Genomic DNA, 13,699 nt, shown 5'->3' with positions numbered 1-13,699 from the left:
GTGCAGCCCTCTACCTGTTGAAAAAATACAATACCCATCATGCCTGGACAGCTAATGCTCTGGCTGCCAAGGCATGATGGGAATTGTAGTTTTGCTGGAGGGCTACAAGTATGATACCGCTCTAAGGCATTGTACCTTTATAGTGTTCACAGACACAGAGCGCCAAATCCTCTGCAGTAACATGCAATTTACTGATAACCCTAATCCCTATGAGCTGAACGCACTTTGAGCTGAGGTTTGTGTTGCGACATAAACCAACCAAAAAGACCTCAGCATATCCATACACCCTAACTATGTACTAAAAAGGTGCGATCAAATGACCAAGTAACCGCATGTTCATGTAACATCATATCCACTTTTACACATCTTGCACACAGTGCACAATGGATGGCAGATGCCATGAAGACTGAAGTTGGCGGGTCACCATGTGACGGAGATATGGAGCACAGCATTAGGCCCCATATTGGCAGCAACTCTGGTGTAGAATCTGCACGGATTTCAGTTATAGAAAATGTCCCATTAGTTATTATAGGAATCCACTGCATGCCCTACACTGTGTGGCTCCATATAGCAAGGACACAGAGTAGCTGAATCCAAAACCGCAGCACGCAAAGCCAAGATCTACATCAGGTATATCCTCGGGTTCCTGATGATAAATTATCCATGGGCTGCACATCTTATCATAGTATAGCACAAACGACCAAGTGATCAACCAAGCCACACGACTGATGGGAGTCTTGGTAAGGGTTACACTGTAAGTCTGTCTTTTGACCCATAATCCAGCAGATTGTGTGATGTTTATTTGCTCAAAAATAAAAAAATAAATAAATTAATAATCTGTGTAATCACAGCATGATGGTTAAAGAGCTACACAAGAATCTCAGTATCTTTTTAAGGAAATACTCCAGATGGTTTTAGGGTACAAACACACACTGCGTATACACTGCGTATTTACTGCTGCGATACGCAGCAGATACGCAGCAGATTAGATCTAAATAACTGAACACAGCATCAAATCTGCACTATCAAATCTGCTGCGTGTGTTTGTACCCTCAAAATCAGCTGGTATTAGAAATTTATACAGATTTTTCAAATTACTTCTATTTTAAAAAAAAAACTCTTACCTCCGTCATTAATTGTCAGCTGCTGTATGTCCTGCAGAAAGTGGTTTATGCTTTCCAGTATGACACAGTGCTCTCTGCTGCCACCTGTGTCCATGTCAGGAAGTGTCCAGAGCAGGAGAGGTTTTCTATGGGGATTTGCTACTGCTCTGGACAAGTTCCTGACATGGACAGAGGTGGCAGCAGAGAGCACAGTGCCAGACTGGAAAGAATCCACCACTTCCTGTGGGACATACAGCAGCTGACATGTACTGGAAGACTTGAGGTTTTTTTTGTTTGTTTTTTTAATAGATGTAGAACTTTCTGTCAATGTTTTTAAAAACATTAGGGGAGATTTATCAAACTGGTGAAAAGTAGAACTGGCCAAGTTGCCCCTAGCAACCAATCAAAAATCGAAGTACGCCCTTTTCTTCAGTCGTTAAAGTGTTCATGTCAAAATACGAAACGTGCCAATAGGTTTTATTGTTCAAATCCCGACCAATCACAAGACATAGCTGAGAAAATCAAGTGGTAACACGCTTCACTTCTAGTCTGGTTCCTATCGCGGATCAGTTGCAGAAGACAGCCCCATAGTTATAATGGAGGATTGCACTGTAACTGGATGGAAATGGCAGCCAGACGAAAAGTAAAAGACGCTACCACCTGATTCCCCCGGCTATATCTAGTGATTGGTTGGGGGGCCTGAACAATCAAAAGTGTTGACATTTTTACGTGACACTTTACAAAAAAAACCCAACATGTAGCTGTACAGTTTTCAGCTGTAAGGGCAGGGTGGTGATCACTACTGAACACAGTGCAAATAAGAAACACTCTTCAAAGTCTCCATAAAATGTTGAACAAGCAATGTAAACCATGTTAGCGAGAGCTATGGGTGTAGATATGGGGGTCAGAGAGCAGTCTGACTGCAGCTTTAGATGTGGCCGGTGTAGAGGACATAATGTAGCCCAGGGTCACTGCTGGAGAAGCCGCAATTGTCACTACTCAGTGGTAGCGGTAGGCATTAGTGCTCAGCGCCCCTAGAGATACTTTATATCCATTACAGGAGGAGGTATAAAAGGACCCCGTGTAATGGAAGACTAGGTTTTGGCTATAGATACACAATGAATATTAAGTAATCTGAGTCTTACAGCATGGCTCGTGAAAACTCTGCTCACCGGATTCCTGTGAGTTCAGCACTTCAAGGGCATGCATCATGGCACTTGCAAACACATTGGCATCTTCTTTGCTCCCAAAATTGAGCCCGTAAACCTGTCTTGCGTCCCGCCATTGGTGGAAGGTCTGTGTCGCCTGGTTGTATTTCAGCCCCTTGGGAATGGCACAGTTTATGACCACCTAAAAAGCACAAAAAACAAGACAGGAGTCAAGAGACATTGTAGTTATTACTATAGGTATATGGGACAAACACATGGACGTGGAGCAGGGAGGGGGCAGCTGCATGCTGGGTGGATGTGGGGCTAAAGGGGTTCTGTATGATGGTGGTGCCAGTACTAATAGCATCATCCAACCAGTCCTGTAAGTGTAAATGTACTTTCAGAAAACCTTTGACATGCTGGTGAGACATGTCAGAAGTAATGACTGGTGGGTCAGGGGGTTGAGACCCCCATCAATCACTAAAAACCCCTTAAGGTGCGGAAGACATTCTGCACTCGGATCCTGAAAGTCCAGCTACACCTATCACTGTGTACTGAACAGCTCTGCTACATGTAGATATACATTGTGTCACCATCTCTGTTTGCTGAGTGACTGGGAACACTTCCGTCTACAGTCACAGGTTACAGACCCAACATCCTTATACTCCGACAGAAGGAAACAATGGAGAGAAAACAGAACGCTCTGCGCCTGGCTGAGAACATACAACTCTATCTAATACAAGACTACAGTCTACTTACCAGCTCCAGACTGATACATTGTACCAAACCAGCAGATTTCTACAGCTGTTTCCTATCATAAATGGGATACAATTGTGTGACTTCTCAGCTGAGAGCAGGACTAGCTTTGTACTATGTATCGGTCCAGGGTCCAGGCTGTAGAGCTCACAGAGCATTGTCTGCACTGAATATAGTTGTATCACTTCTTAACTGAGAGCAGGACTAGCTATGTACAATGTATCAGCCTGGAGTCCAGGCTGCAGAGCTCACAAAGCATTGTCTACACTGAATACAGTTGTATCACTTCTCAGCTGAGAGCAGGACTGGCTATGTACTATGTATCAGTCAGGAGTCCAGATGGTAGAGCTCACAGAGCATTGTCTAAACTGGATACAGTTGTATCACTCCTCAGCTGAGAGCAGGACTAGCTATGTACAATGTATCGGTCTAGGGTCCAGGCTGTAGAGCTCACAGAGCATTGTCTGCACTGAATATAGTTGTATCACTTCTCAGCTGAGAGCAGGACTAGCCATGTACAGATTTACTACCACTGTATGTAAATAAGAGTGTATACATTGCTATTGTAATACATTGTGTAGCCTGGATAACACATACAGCTAATCATCCTCACAGGGTCACATAAGAACAGATAGTGAGGGATAATAACTTCATCGTTCCCAGGAATAAGGACGTCTACAGGACACAGTATAACCGCAACTGAGGAAATAGGAACTTTACTTCCCTTTATTTCCCACAGAGTTTATACCGCACTGAATCACATCAGATTATTAATATCCTCTATATCTGTTTAGTCATTGTACACTGAGAGACAAGCAACGGCTTAATTTATTCTTCTCCCCTGTTATTGCAGATACTAAAGGGCCTTCTTACATGGGAAGATTATCATGCAATAAATTGTATGAATATAAGTAGAGATGAGCGAACCTGGAGCATGCTCGAGTCCATCCGAACCCGAACTTTCGGTATTTGATTAGCGGTGGCTGCTGAAGTTGGATAAAGCCCTAAGGCTATGTGGAAATCATGGATATAGTCATTGGCTGTATCCATGTTTTCCAGACAACCTTAGCGCTTTATCCAAGTTCAGCAGCCCCAGCTTATCAAATGCCGAACGATCGGGTTCGGATCGACTCGAACCTGAACCCGGTTCGCTCATCTCTAAATATAAGTCATAATCTTCTGGTGAAAATGTGGCAGTGATCAAATAGCGAAGGAAAACGTGTTCGTATGTTGTTGATCGCATCTTGTGAGCCGACCTCAAAACCATTGTTAATTGTTCGCAAGTCATTCAGTGTAAACACTCACTGCCTTCCCCAGGGATCAGTATTTTATTACGATCATTTTACCGACTTTTAATCTAAAGGCCTATCATTTAAAAGAGAAAATTATCGCTGGTGGGTTGCTTAAGCCATTTAACTGTATGTGTAATAGGAACGTAAAGTCCCCATAGACCCTAATTAACGGACGTCCAAACTATATAGTTACATCTTCTGCCCGTGCTCCCCATGCACAGAACTTTCAGCCGAGCCAAGTGTTCCTGTGTAGTCTATGGAAAGGGGAGGTGTAAGCCACAGAGAGAGAGTTCTAGCTGTGGCTTATCTGACTGAACAAAGGAGATAGTGACCGGTGGGTTCAGCCAATCAAAGTCTAAAGTGTATGAGGCCCCTAAGTCCTACAGGATCAGTAATATATGTACACAGTGACCCAACCAGCAGAATACTGAGTGCAGCTCTGAAGTATAATACAGGATGTTCTTCCCTAGAAATGGCTCCCATATTAAAGGGGTTGGCCATAAAAAGACAACTTGTAGGTAATAGAATATAAAACAGGTTTCATAAATGTAGCACATGCTTTGGATGCCATCCTTTTAAGACTAGAGATAGAACAATGTGAAATGGCCCGGTCCCCCCCTCTTCTTTACATTGTTGCTGTGTATGTTCCACTCTGCACCGCACAACCTTGAACTTACCTTGACAACGTCACTCCCGCAGCTGAAAAAACACACACAATCCTGTGGGCACGCTTCACAGACGCCTCTAAGCTGATAACAAAGATGCCTCTGCCTACGGGAACACGTGGGGGACCTTGTGTGCCTCATGCTGAGCTGATAACACACTGACAGGGAGCCGATCTCTGGAGCCCAGGTGCTTACAAGTAACAGGAAAGTCTGGGCCCCTCCAAGTAATGTGCAGAACAGGCCGCCGGCACGCAAGGTGCAGCTCACACCTGCAACCTCAAGGACTACTAGATATAATGGACCTGACTATACACTGGGAAAGATATGGTTTCTTACAACTCTGCTTTGTGTTCCTCCTGCGAATGATGTAATAAATACTGGAGTCTCCGCTCCGTTTAACCTAATCATATTACAGCATGGAGTCCCTGTTACAGGATCTGCAGCTCCTAGATCCGGCTTCTCTCAGGCAGAGCTTCACTTTTGTACTGTAGTGATGGTCTGAAGTGAAGAGACCTGCTTACATTACATTAAAAGGGTTATCCGGACTTACAAAAAACATGGCTGCTTCCCTCAGCAACAGAGCCACCCCTGTTCTCAGGTGGTGTGGTGTTTGAATGGAACTGAGCGGCAATACCACACACAAACCGAGGACAAGAGTGGCGCTGTTTCTCTAACCCTGGATAACCACTTTAAATGAGTACTCTGGCAAAAAGCTTTTCTTTAAAATCAACTGGTTTCAGAAAGTTATAGTTTACTTCTATTTAAAAAAAATCTCAGGTTTTCACATACGTGCTGTATGCCCTAAAGAAGTAATGTAGTCTTCCAGCACTTATCAGCTGCTGTATGTCCTGCAGGAAGTGGTGTATTCTTTCCAGTCTGACACAGTGCTCTTTGCTGCGACAGGAACTGTCCACATACGGAGAGGTTTTCTATGGAGATTTGCTTCTGTTCTGGACAATTCCTGTCTCACACAGAGGTAGCAGCAATGTAGACCAATGTGTCACACTAGAAAGAATCCACCAGTCCCTGCAGGACATACAGCAGCTGATAAGTACTGGAAGACTGGAGACTTTTAAATAGAAGTAATTTACAAATCTATACAACATTCTGAAACCAGTTTATATGAAAGAAAGAAAATGTTGCTGGAGTACCCCTTTAAATGTTTTCCTATGAAACTGGCCTTGGTGGGTATTAGGGAAATTAGTCTACAAGCCCCATTGTGGACTGGAACTGATGTGAATGGTACAGAGCCGCAGTGTATGTTGGCGCCATATATTATATCGGAAATAAATGTTATAAGCTTACCTGGTGATCCTGAATTTTCCTGCCCACCACCCGGAACGTGTTGTTTCCTGTATGGTGATAAATATGCACTCGGCTGAATCCTGTCGACCCTCCTGCCGGGACCCATTTCTTGTTGGCATCATCATAAACCATGACAGCCGCCCGTGCTTGGCAGATGCTCTGCTCGCTGCAAGGATATAAAACAGTCTATATTTAGTTTAATGAGATTTTTCTCATTTCTGTTCAAACAGCACATTCCACATCCATTCTTCACGTAATGAATATTATAAGAAGATTATTGCCCCCGCGCTATAATATATGTCAGCCAATAATAGGATATAGCATGGAGACCTACAGTACATTACAGCATACAAAATACAAACAAATTCATCACTACGGCTGATGACTGGTGGATTGTGGGCTCATATGGTCAGTCAGTTTGCCAAAATGATCAGCCCTATAGGTGGCGCCACTCATCCCTCTCTACCAGTCATTACTCATAAGCAGTAATATAACCATAAAGGCCACAGCTGAGCTATGTAGACATAAGAAATACACAGAGATATATAGATATAGAACAGCCAGCCAGAGAGAGAAGTGCTGAACCAGGAGCTTCTAGCGGTTGATGGAATCTGTACACCTCGGGTTCTTTTACACAAAACGATTATCAGCCACTTTGTGTAATAGTTCATGCTGAAAGGCAATGCACAATGTCGGCTGATCATTGTCTCTCAGCATGCTCTATAATTCCGACAACTATAGCGATGGTCTACTTTCCGTCACTCCGTATGACAGGAGAAACGGCTGTCTCAGGACACTAACGCAAACTTTTAAACTGTTTAGGAGCTTCCAACATCATAATTAATCATGATACTGGGAGCTCCAGGGTCCAGTCCGCAGAACAGTCTGTGTATGGACAGAATTTACAGAATGAATGGTTTGAATGACCTCTTACATGGCGCAGAAATCGTTAAATAGTTTTAATTTAATCTAAAATCTTCTAGCGATTATTCACAGAATTTACACAAACGTAATTACGATAGCAGTAACAATTTTTCATAGCGATTTATCTTCTCGTCTAGAGGCCTATCATTTAAAAGAAAAAAATCATCACCTGTCATTGACTATACAAGCGGTTAAGCCATTTATCTGTGTGTGTAAAAGGACTTTTATACTCTTTAGGATTTCCTAAAAAGAGATGACAAATAATCTAAGCATCTGTCTCATCCATAAATCCATCTAACCCATCTAATACTCCTACCAACCCATCTAATACTCCTACCAACCCATCTAATACTCCTACCAACCCATCTAATACTCCTACCAACCCATCTAATACTCCTACCAACCCATCTAATACTCCTACCAACCCATCTAATACTCCTACCAACCCATCTAATACTCCTACCAACCCATCTAATACTCCTACCAACCCATCTAATACTCCTACCAACCCATCCACCAATCCTACCAACCCATACACCAATCCTACCAACCCATACACCAATCCTACCAACCCATCCACCAATCCTACCAACCCATCCACCAATCCTACCAACCCATCCACCAATCCTACCAACCCATCCACCAATCTAAACCTTCTAATAATCCTACCAACCCATCTACCAATCCTACCAGCCCATCTAAATCCATGCATACATCTAATATTCCTACCAATCCACCCAATCCATGCAGCCATCGAATCTGTTTAATGACCCTATCAATCCATCTAATCCATGCATCTGTCTAATCCAACAAATAATCCTATGAATCCATGTAATTTGTCAACAGTCTAATCCATACATCCATCTAATAGGTCTAGATCCACTCATCTAATACTATGAATCCATCTAATCTGTCTAATCTATCTAATAACCCTACCAACCCATGCCTCCTTCTAATCCTTCAAACCATGAAGCCATCTAATAATCCTAACAATCCACCAAAACAGGGCTGTGGAGTCGGAATCAGAACTAGTTTTGGCTGGAGTCGGAAAAAATGTACCAACTCCAAAATCTTAGAATAATTTAAAATTTATTTGATATAAATTTTATAGGTTTTGCTCATCAATATATATTATGAGCACCATTCTAATAGGACACTGGCCCTATTAGATAAGGGTAGTTGAGGAAAAGTTGGTCATTATTTGGCAGCTTGTTTCTGAGCTGGAAGAGTCTATTGTGTGGGGGGAGATCTGTGCTGTTCTCTTCCTGAATGCTGGAGGACTGTATATGAGCAGCAGTGTAATATGAAGATATCCTGAGTAATATAGAGGAGGAGGAGAAGATGACATGAGTAGTGTAGCAGTAACCTCTGTCCTAAATGTGGTGTTTTTCTTCAGTGTTCTATGGCAGTAGGCTGTGTGTATGTATGTGTGCTATGGCTGCAGCAGGCTGTGAGTGTGTGTGTGTGCGTGCGTGCTATGGCATGCCCGCACACCCAGTGACCCCTTTATCACTATGTGTGACCCCTCTATATCACTATTGTTAGCATTGTTAGCAGTGTTTTTGTGTATATGGTGAATATTTTGTTAGAAACATAGAAGACTGTCAGCAAGGAAGACCACCTGCTCCATCTAGTCTAGTTGTAAGTAGTTCAGGACATGGAGGCTGAAGACTGGCTGCATTCACTGCACACATAGGAGAAGCTGCTTTATACCTTTCCTCATTCCCTCAGAAGTCGTCCCAGGATCATGTAGGACATTAGGGAGAAGCTGCTGAGCCAATGTGATAAATAACTCCCCTGGTATGTGAACGGCCATTTATGAAGGAGCAGGAGTCGGAAGTCAGTTGGACCTGATAAAATTGGGCCTTACCGACTCCACAGCCCTGCACCTAATCCATGAATATGTCTAATAATCCTATCAATCCACCCAATCCATGGATAATAATCCCATGAATCCATGTAATTTGTCAAAACATACATCCATGTAATTTGTCAAAACATACATCCATCTAATAGGTCTAATTTTTGCATCTATCTAAATCAATCTAATAATCCTACCAACCCATGCATCCTTCTAATCAATCAAACCATGCAGCCATCTAATAATCCTACCAGCCCATCTAATTCATGAACCCATCTAATAATCCTAACGATCCACCTAATCCATGAATCCATCTAATAATCCACCTAATCCATGAATCCATCTAATAATCCTAACAATCCACCTAATCCATGAATCCATCTAATAATCCACCTAATCCATGAATCCATCTAATAATCCCAACAATCCACCTAATCCATGAATCCATCTAATAATCCTAACAATCCACCTAATCCATGAATCCATCTAATAATCCTAACAACCCATCTAATACACCTAACGAATGCATCTATCTAAACTATGAATCCATCTAATCTGTTTAATAACCCTATCAACCCATGTAACCCAACTAATAATCCTATGAATCCAATTTCTCAACCCAGTCTAATCCATCCATCTAATAGGTCTAATCTACGCCTCTATCTAATAATCCTAGGAATCCATCTAATCCATCCAATTCCTCTAATCCACGAATCCACCTAATCCAGGGATGAGAATCTTCCGCCCCCCAATTGTTGCAAAACTACAATGCCCATCATGTCTGGACAGACAAAGCTAAAGCATGATGGGAATTGTAGTTCTCCAACAGCTGGAGGGTCAAAAGTTACCCCATTCCTTGTTTATTTTATGAATCCATCTAATTTATGGATCTGTCTGATCATAAAGCTACATAGATGCACAAATTAGACAGATTAGATGAAGAAATTAGATGTAGTACACAGATACAGATTAGATACATACAGAAATCATGGATTACTTACACAAAGATTAGATACAGAAACTGGATTGCACAAAGGCAAAGATTAGATACATAGATTAGACCGAAATATTTAGTTTTCCCCTTTCCGACATAAATGCAGGAAAAAAGGGGGGGGGGGGGGGGGGGGGGGGGGGGGGGGGTTTCCCCCCCCCCCCCCCTTGATTTTTTTTTTTTCTTTTAAAGGGATGTGTCATCTCCATCATGGCGCCTGTCACCTTAATGGAAGGAGTATTGTTGCACGCTGTGCAGCTTTTTCCATCAAAGATGACAGAACCTGGAAAAAGAGAGAGCAGATTGTGTGCCGTATACATACATACATACATACACCAGCTGGAGGCGCTCTTTGGCCTCTGTCTAACAGATGCAGAGGGCTTTCCCCATGTATACGCTAAACAAAAACTGCAGTTTGAATGGATCTATCACTTCCAACCTTTGGGGTTTATTTCAGAGGCTAGTCTACTGTAGTGAATGCTGGGAGTTGTAGTCCTTAAGCAGTGTTCCTAAACCTGTGACTCTCCAGCTGTTGCAGAACTACAACTCCTGTCATGCCCTGACCATTAAAATGAAACAGCTGAAGAGTCACAGGTTAGTGCAGAGTATGCCAGGCTGCCACCACATATACAGACTACAACCCACATCGGGCAGCACGTATACACACGCGCGCTCACGCGGCCGTACACTATATTTAGCGTCGGCCACACAAAACCTTCACATTTCATTCTTTTGTTTTGGAAGAAAAGGAGAAGCCACCTGTAGGATTATGAGTCACAGACATGTGTACGTTGGGGAGTATTGGGGAATCGCCCACATAAATGTCAGCGCAGACTGAGATCCAGGCTTAATACAAGGTTATTAATAACACTTCTCCATGTACACGCTTCCAGAAAGCAGGAAAAATGAGAGGGGAAAAAAAAAAAAAAAAAGAAGCTTCAAAACCCAAGACAGACACGGCCGCAACACGATCTAAAGAGCCACACGTCCCCAGAACTGAGCCAGGCATCTCTATAAGAACAGGAAGCCGGGAATCCTGGGTTATCCAAGAGTAGAAAATAAACAGCACCACCCCTGTGCTCAGGGTGTGTCTGGTATTACAACTCAAGCATTTCACTTCTATGTAACTGAGCTGCAGTAACACACCCTAAATGAGGACAGGAGTGGCGCTGTTTCTTGAAGGCGGCCATGCTTGGCAAACTTTGAAAGGCAAAAGCCTTATACATGTGCATGAGAGATGAAAGTTTTAATGAGGATTTTGGTGCAACAAATCCTGAATATGTGATTAGAGACTAAAGAGAAGGCGCAGATTTTACTGCACATCTGCAAAAGGCCTTACTCAGAGGTGAAACCTGCAACAAAAATTCATATGATGCAGACTTTATAGATTCTGTGCAGTAAAACTGGGATTTTTATGTTAAAGGGTCAATTTTTATTCCTGGTTTCAGAAAGTTATATAGATTTGTAGTTTACTTCTATTTAAAAAATTCAAACCTTATCAGCTGCTGTATGTCCTGCAGGAAGTGGTGTATTCTTTCCAGTCTGACACAGTTCTCTGCTGCCACCTCTGTCCATGTCAGAAACTGTCCAAAGTAGTAGCAAATCCCCATAGAAAACCTCTCCTGCTCTGGACAGAGGTGGCAGCAGAGAGCACTGTCACATTAGAAAGAATACACCACTTAGGACGTACAGCAGCTGATAAGTACAGGAACTCTTAAGATTTTTAAAAAGAAGTAATGTACTAATCTACATAACTTTCTGACACCAGTTGATTTGAGAGGAAAAAAAAAATTCCACCAGAGGTCCCCTATAATATATGCATGGAAAATCTGTATGTGTGCATGTAACAACCCCAGCAGTGAGAAGCATATAGCCGTATGCACAATACCCTAAGTTTTGAAAGACCTGGACCCAAAGATTTGGGAATTCCATCCTGTATCTGTCAGGGCATGATGAGAGTTGTAGTTTAGCCACAGCCGGTGAATCATGAGGAACACTGCCTAAAGCAGTCATGGTATTTTGCCACTGCTGGACAGACACAGGTTAGGGAATACTGTGCACAAGGATGGAGTAGACTGGAAACAACTGTATGAAACCCTGTTCTGTGAGACACACGTCTGTGTGAGTTTTCCCCAGATGAGTCATTAGCAGATTTACTACACTCTGGTCCCCAGGGTCCCCCTTAGGCTGACAATGCATGATGGGAGTTGCAGTTTTGCAGCAGCTGGCGAGCCACAGGTTGGTGATCACTAGTGACACATGGCAGGAGGCGTCAGGGTATGCCCCTTTAAGAGACAGCATTCTCGTAAGTCTAAATCGGACCATGTTTGCACAGGATGCTCTAGTTTCACGTAGTGTGAGCGCCAGGGAGCAGGAATGTCTCCATTCCCCAAAATAAACTAAAGGCTGAAATTTTAGCCGACAGTCAGCGTTCTCCCTCCAGAACCCAGCGACGACTTAAAGCTGTGGATAGATTACACAACGATCTGGTGACCACTAAAATAGACGAATACCTGAAATCCCGACACTACTATGTATATATAGACCACCTATACGACTGGTGGAGGAAAAGAGCAAAAAGCCATCACATTTTAACACATTACCTACATACAGAGTGCCATAAAGATGTCACTTAGAACAAGCTAATTAAGACTTTATAGGTGGGCTGAGGTAGTGGAGGAGTTAACGTTACTAGGTCTGATGGTCCAAGGTAGTAAGGGAATCAGTAGCACCAGGCCTGGTGGTCTAGGGTAGTGGAGGAGTCAGTGCCACCAAGCCTGATGGTCTAGGGTAGTGGAGGAGTCAATGTCACCAGGTCTGATGGTCTAGGGTAGTGGAGGAGTCAGTGCCACCAGGTCTAGTGGTCTAGGGTAGTGGAGGAGTCAGTGCCACCAGGTCTGATGGTCTAGGGTAGTGGAGGAGTCAGTGCCACCAGGTCTGATGGTCAAGGGTAGTGGAGGAGTCAGTGCCACCAGGTCTGATTGTCTAGGGTAGTGGAGGAGTCAGTGCCACCAGGTCTGATGGTCTAGGGTAGTGGAGGAGTCAGTGCCACCAGGTCTGATGGTCTAGGGTAGTGGAGGAGTCAGTGCCACCAGGTCTAGTGGTCTAGGGTAGTGGAGGAGTCAGTGCCACCAGGTCTGATGGTCTAGGGTAGTGGAGGAGTCAGTGCCACCAGGTCTGATGGTCTAGGGTAGTGGCGGAGTAAGATCCAGGCTTTTTCCCATCTCCCCATTCAGAACACGTGCCCTCTCACCAGAGCACAGTAGACAGCTAATCTAGGAGTCAGCCATCTTACGTGTATGGACTGCTTTGTGTGATTTTCCCATTGGGTTTGTGACTACTTTGCAATACGTTCCTAGAAAGCATACAGCACATAAGTTAAGGGTGTTCATTTAGAACAGAAGCCAACAAAGCATCCTTTAGGACTTATTTGGTGTATGTCGGGCCACAGTTTTTCCCCTTTTAGGTTGCATGCACACCTCAATTTACTGACATCTACATAAGCATTATGTCTAAATTGGATGCTTATGTATACATGCAACACGCAGGAAAAAACACAGGAACCTATGGGTGACGGATGAGACTAAATGGTATCGGAGTTCGAGGTATCTGTCGGTACATCCTCGCAATGGAAACGTCCAAACACTGTAATGT

The 13,699-nt window shown here is 43.3% G+C and overlaps 1 protein-coding gene across 6 annotated transcripts in view; it reads right to left on the bottom strand.

Moving 5' to 3' along the window:
• ENAH (ENAH actin regulator) overlaps nt 1-13,699 on the bottom strand; it is a 65,022-nt gene that overhangs the window by 31,952 nt on the left and 19,371 nt on the right. For 3 of the 6 annotated variants that reach the window (XM_069955567.1, XM_069955569.1, XM_069955571.1), the window contains exons 2-3: nt 6,270-6,435; nt 2,249-2,453 (exon numbers count right to left, since the gene is read on the bottom strand). In XM_069955567.1, the coding sequence (XP_069811668.1) occupies nt 2,249-2,453; nt 6,270-6,435 (371 nt within the window). The remainder of the gene's footprint in view (nt 1-2,248; nt 2,454-6,269; nt 6,436-13,699) is intronic. The other 3 variants (XM_069955568.1, XM_069955570.1, XM_069955572.1) reach the window with 1 other exon arrangement.

Source organism: Dendropsophus ebraccatus, chromosome 15 (genome assembly GCF_027789765.1).
Source record: "Dendropsophus ebraccatus isolate aDenEbr1 chromosome 15, aDenEbr1.pat, whole genome shotgun sequence".
Lineage (NCBI taxonomy): Eukaryota > Metazoa > Chordata > Amphibia > Anura > Hylidae > Dendropsophus > Dendropsophus ebraccatus.
Note: the sequence above shows the minus strand (reverse complement) of the source record. Positions and strands in the feature narration are given on the sequence as shown.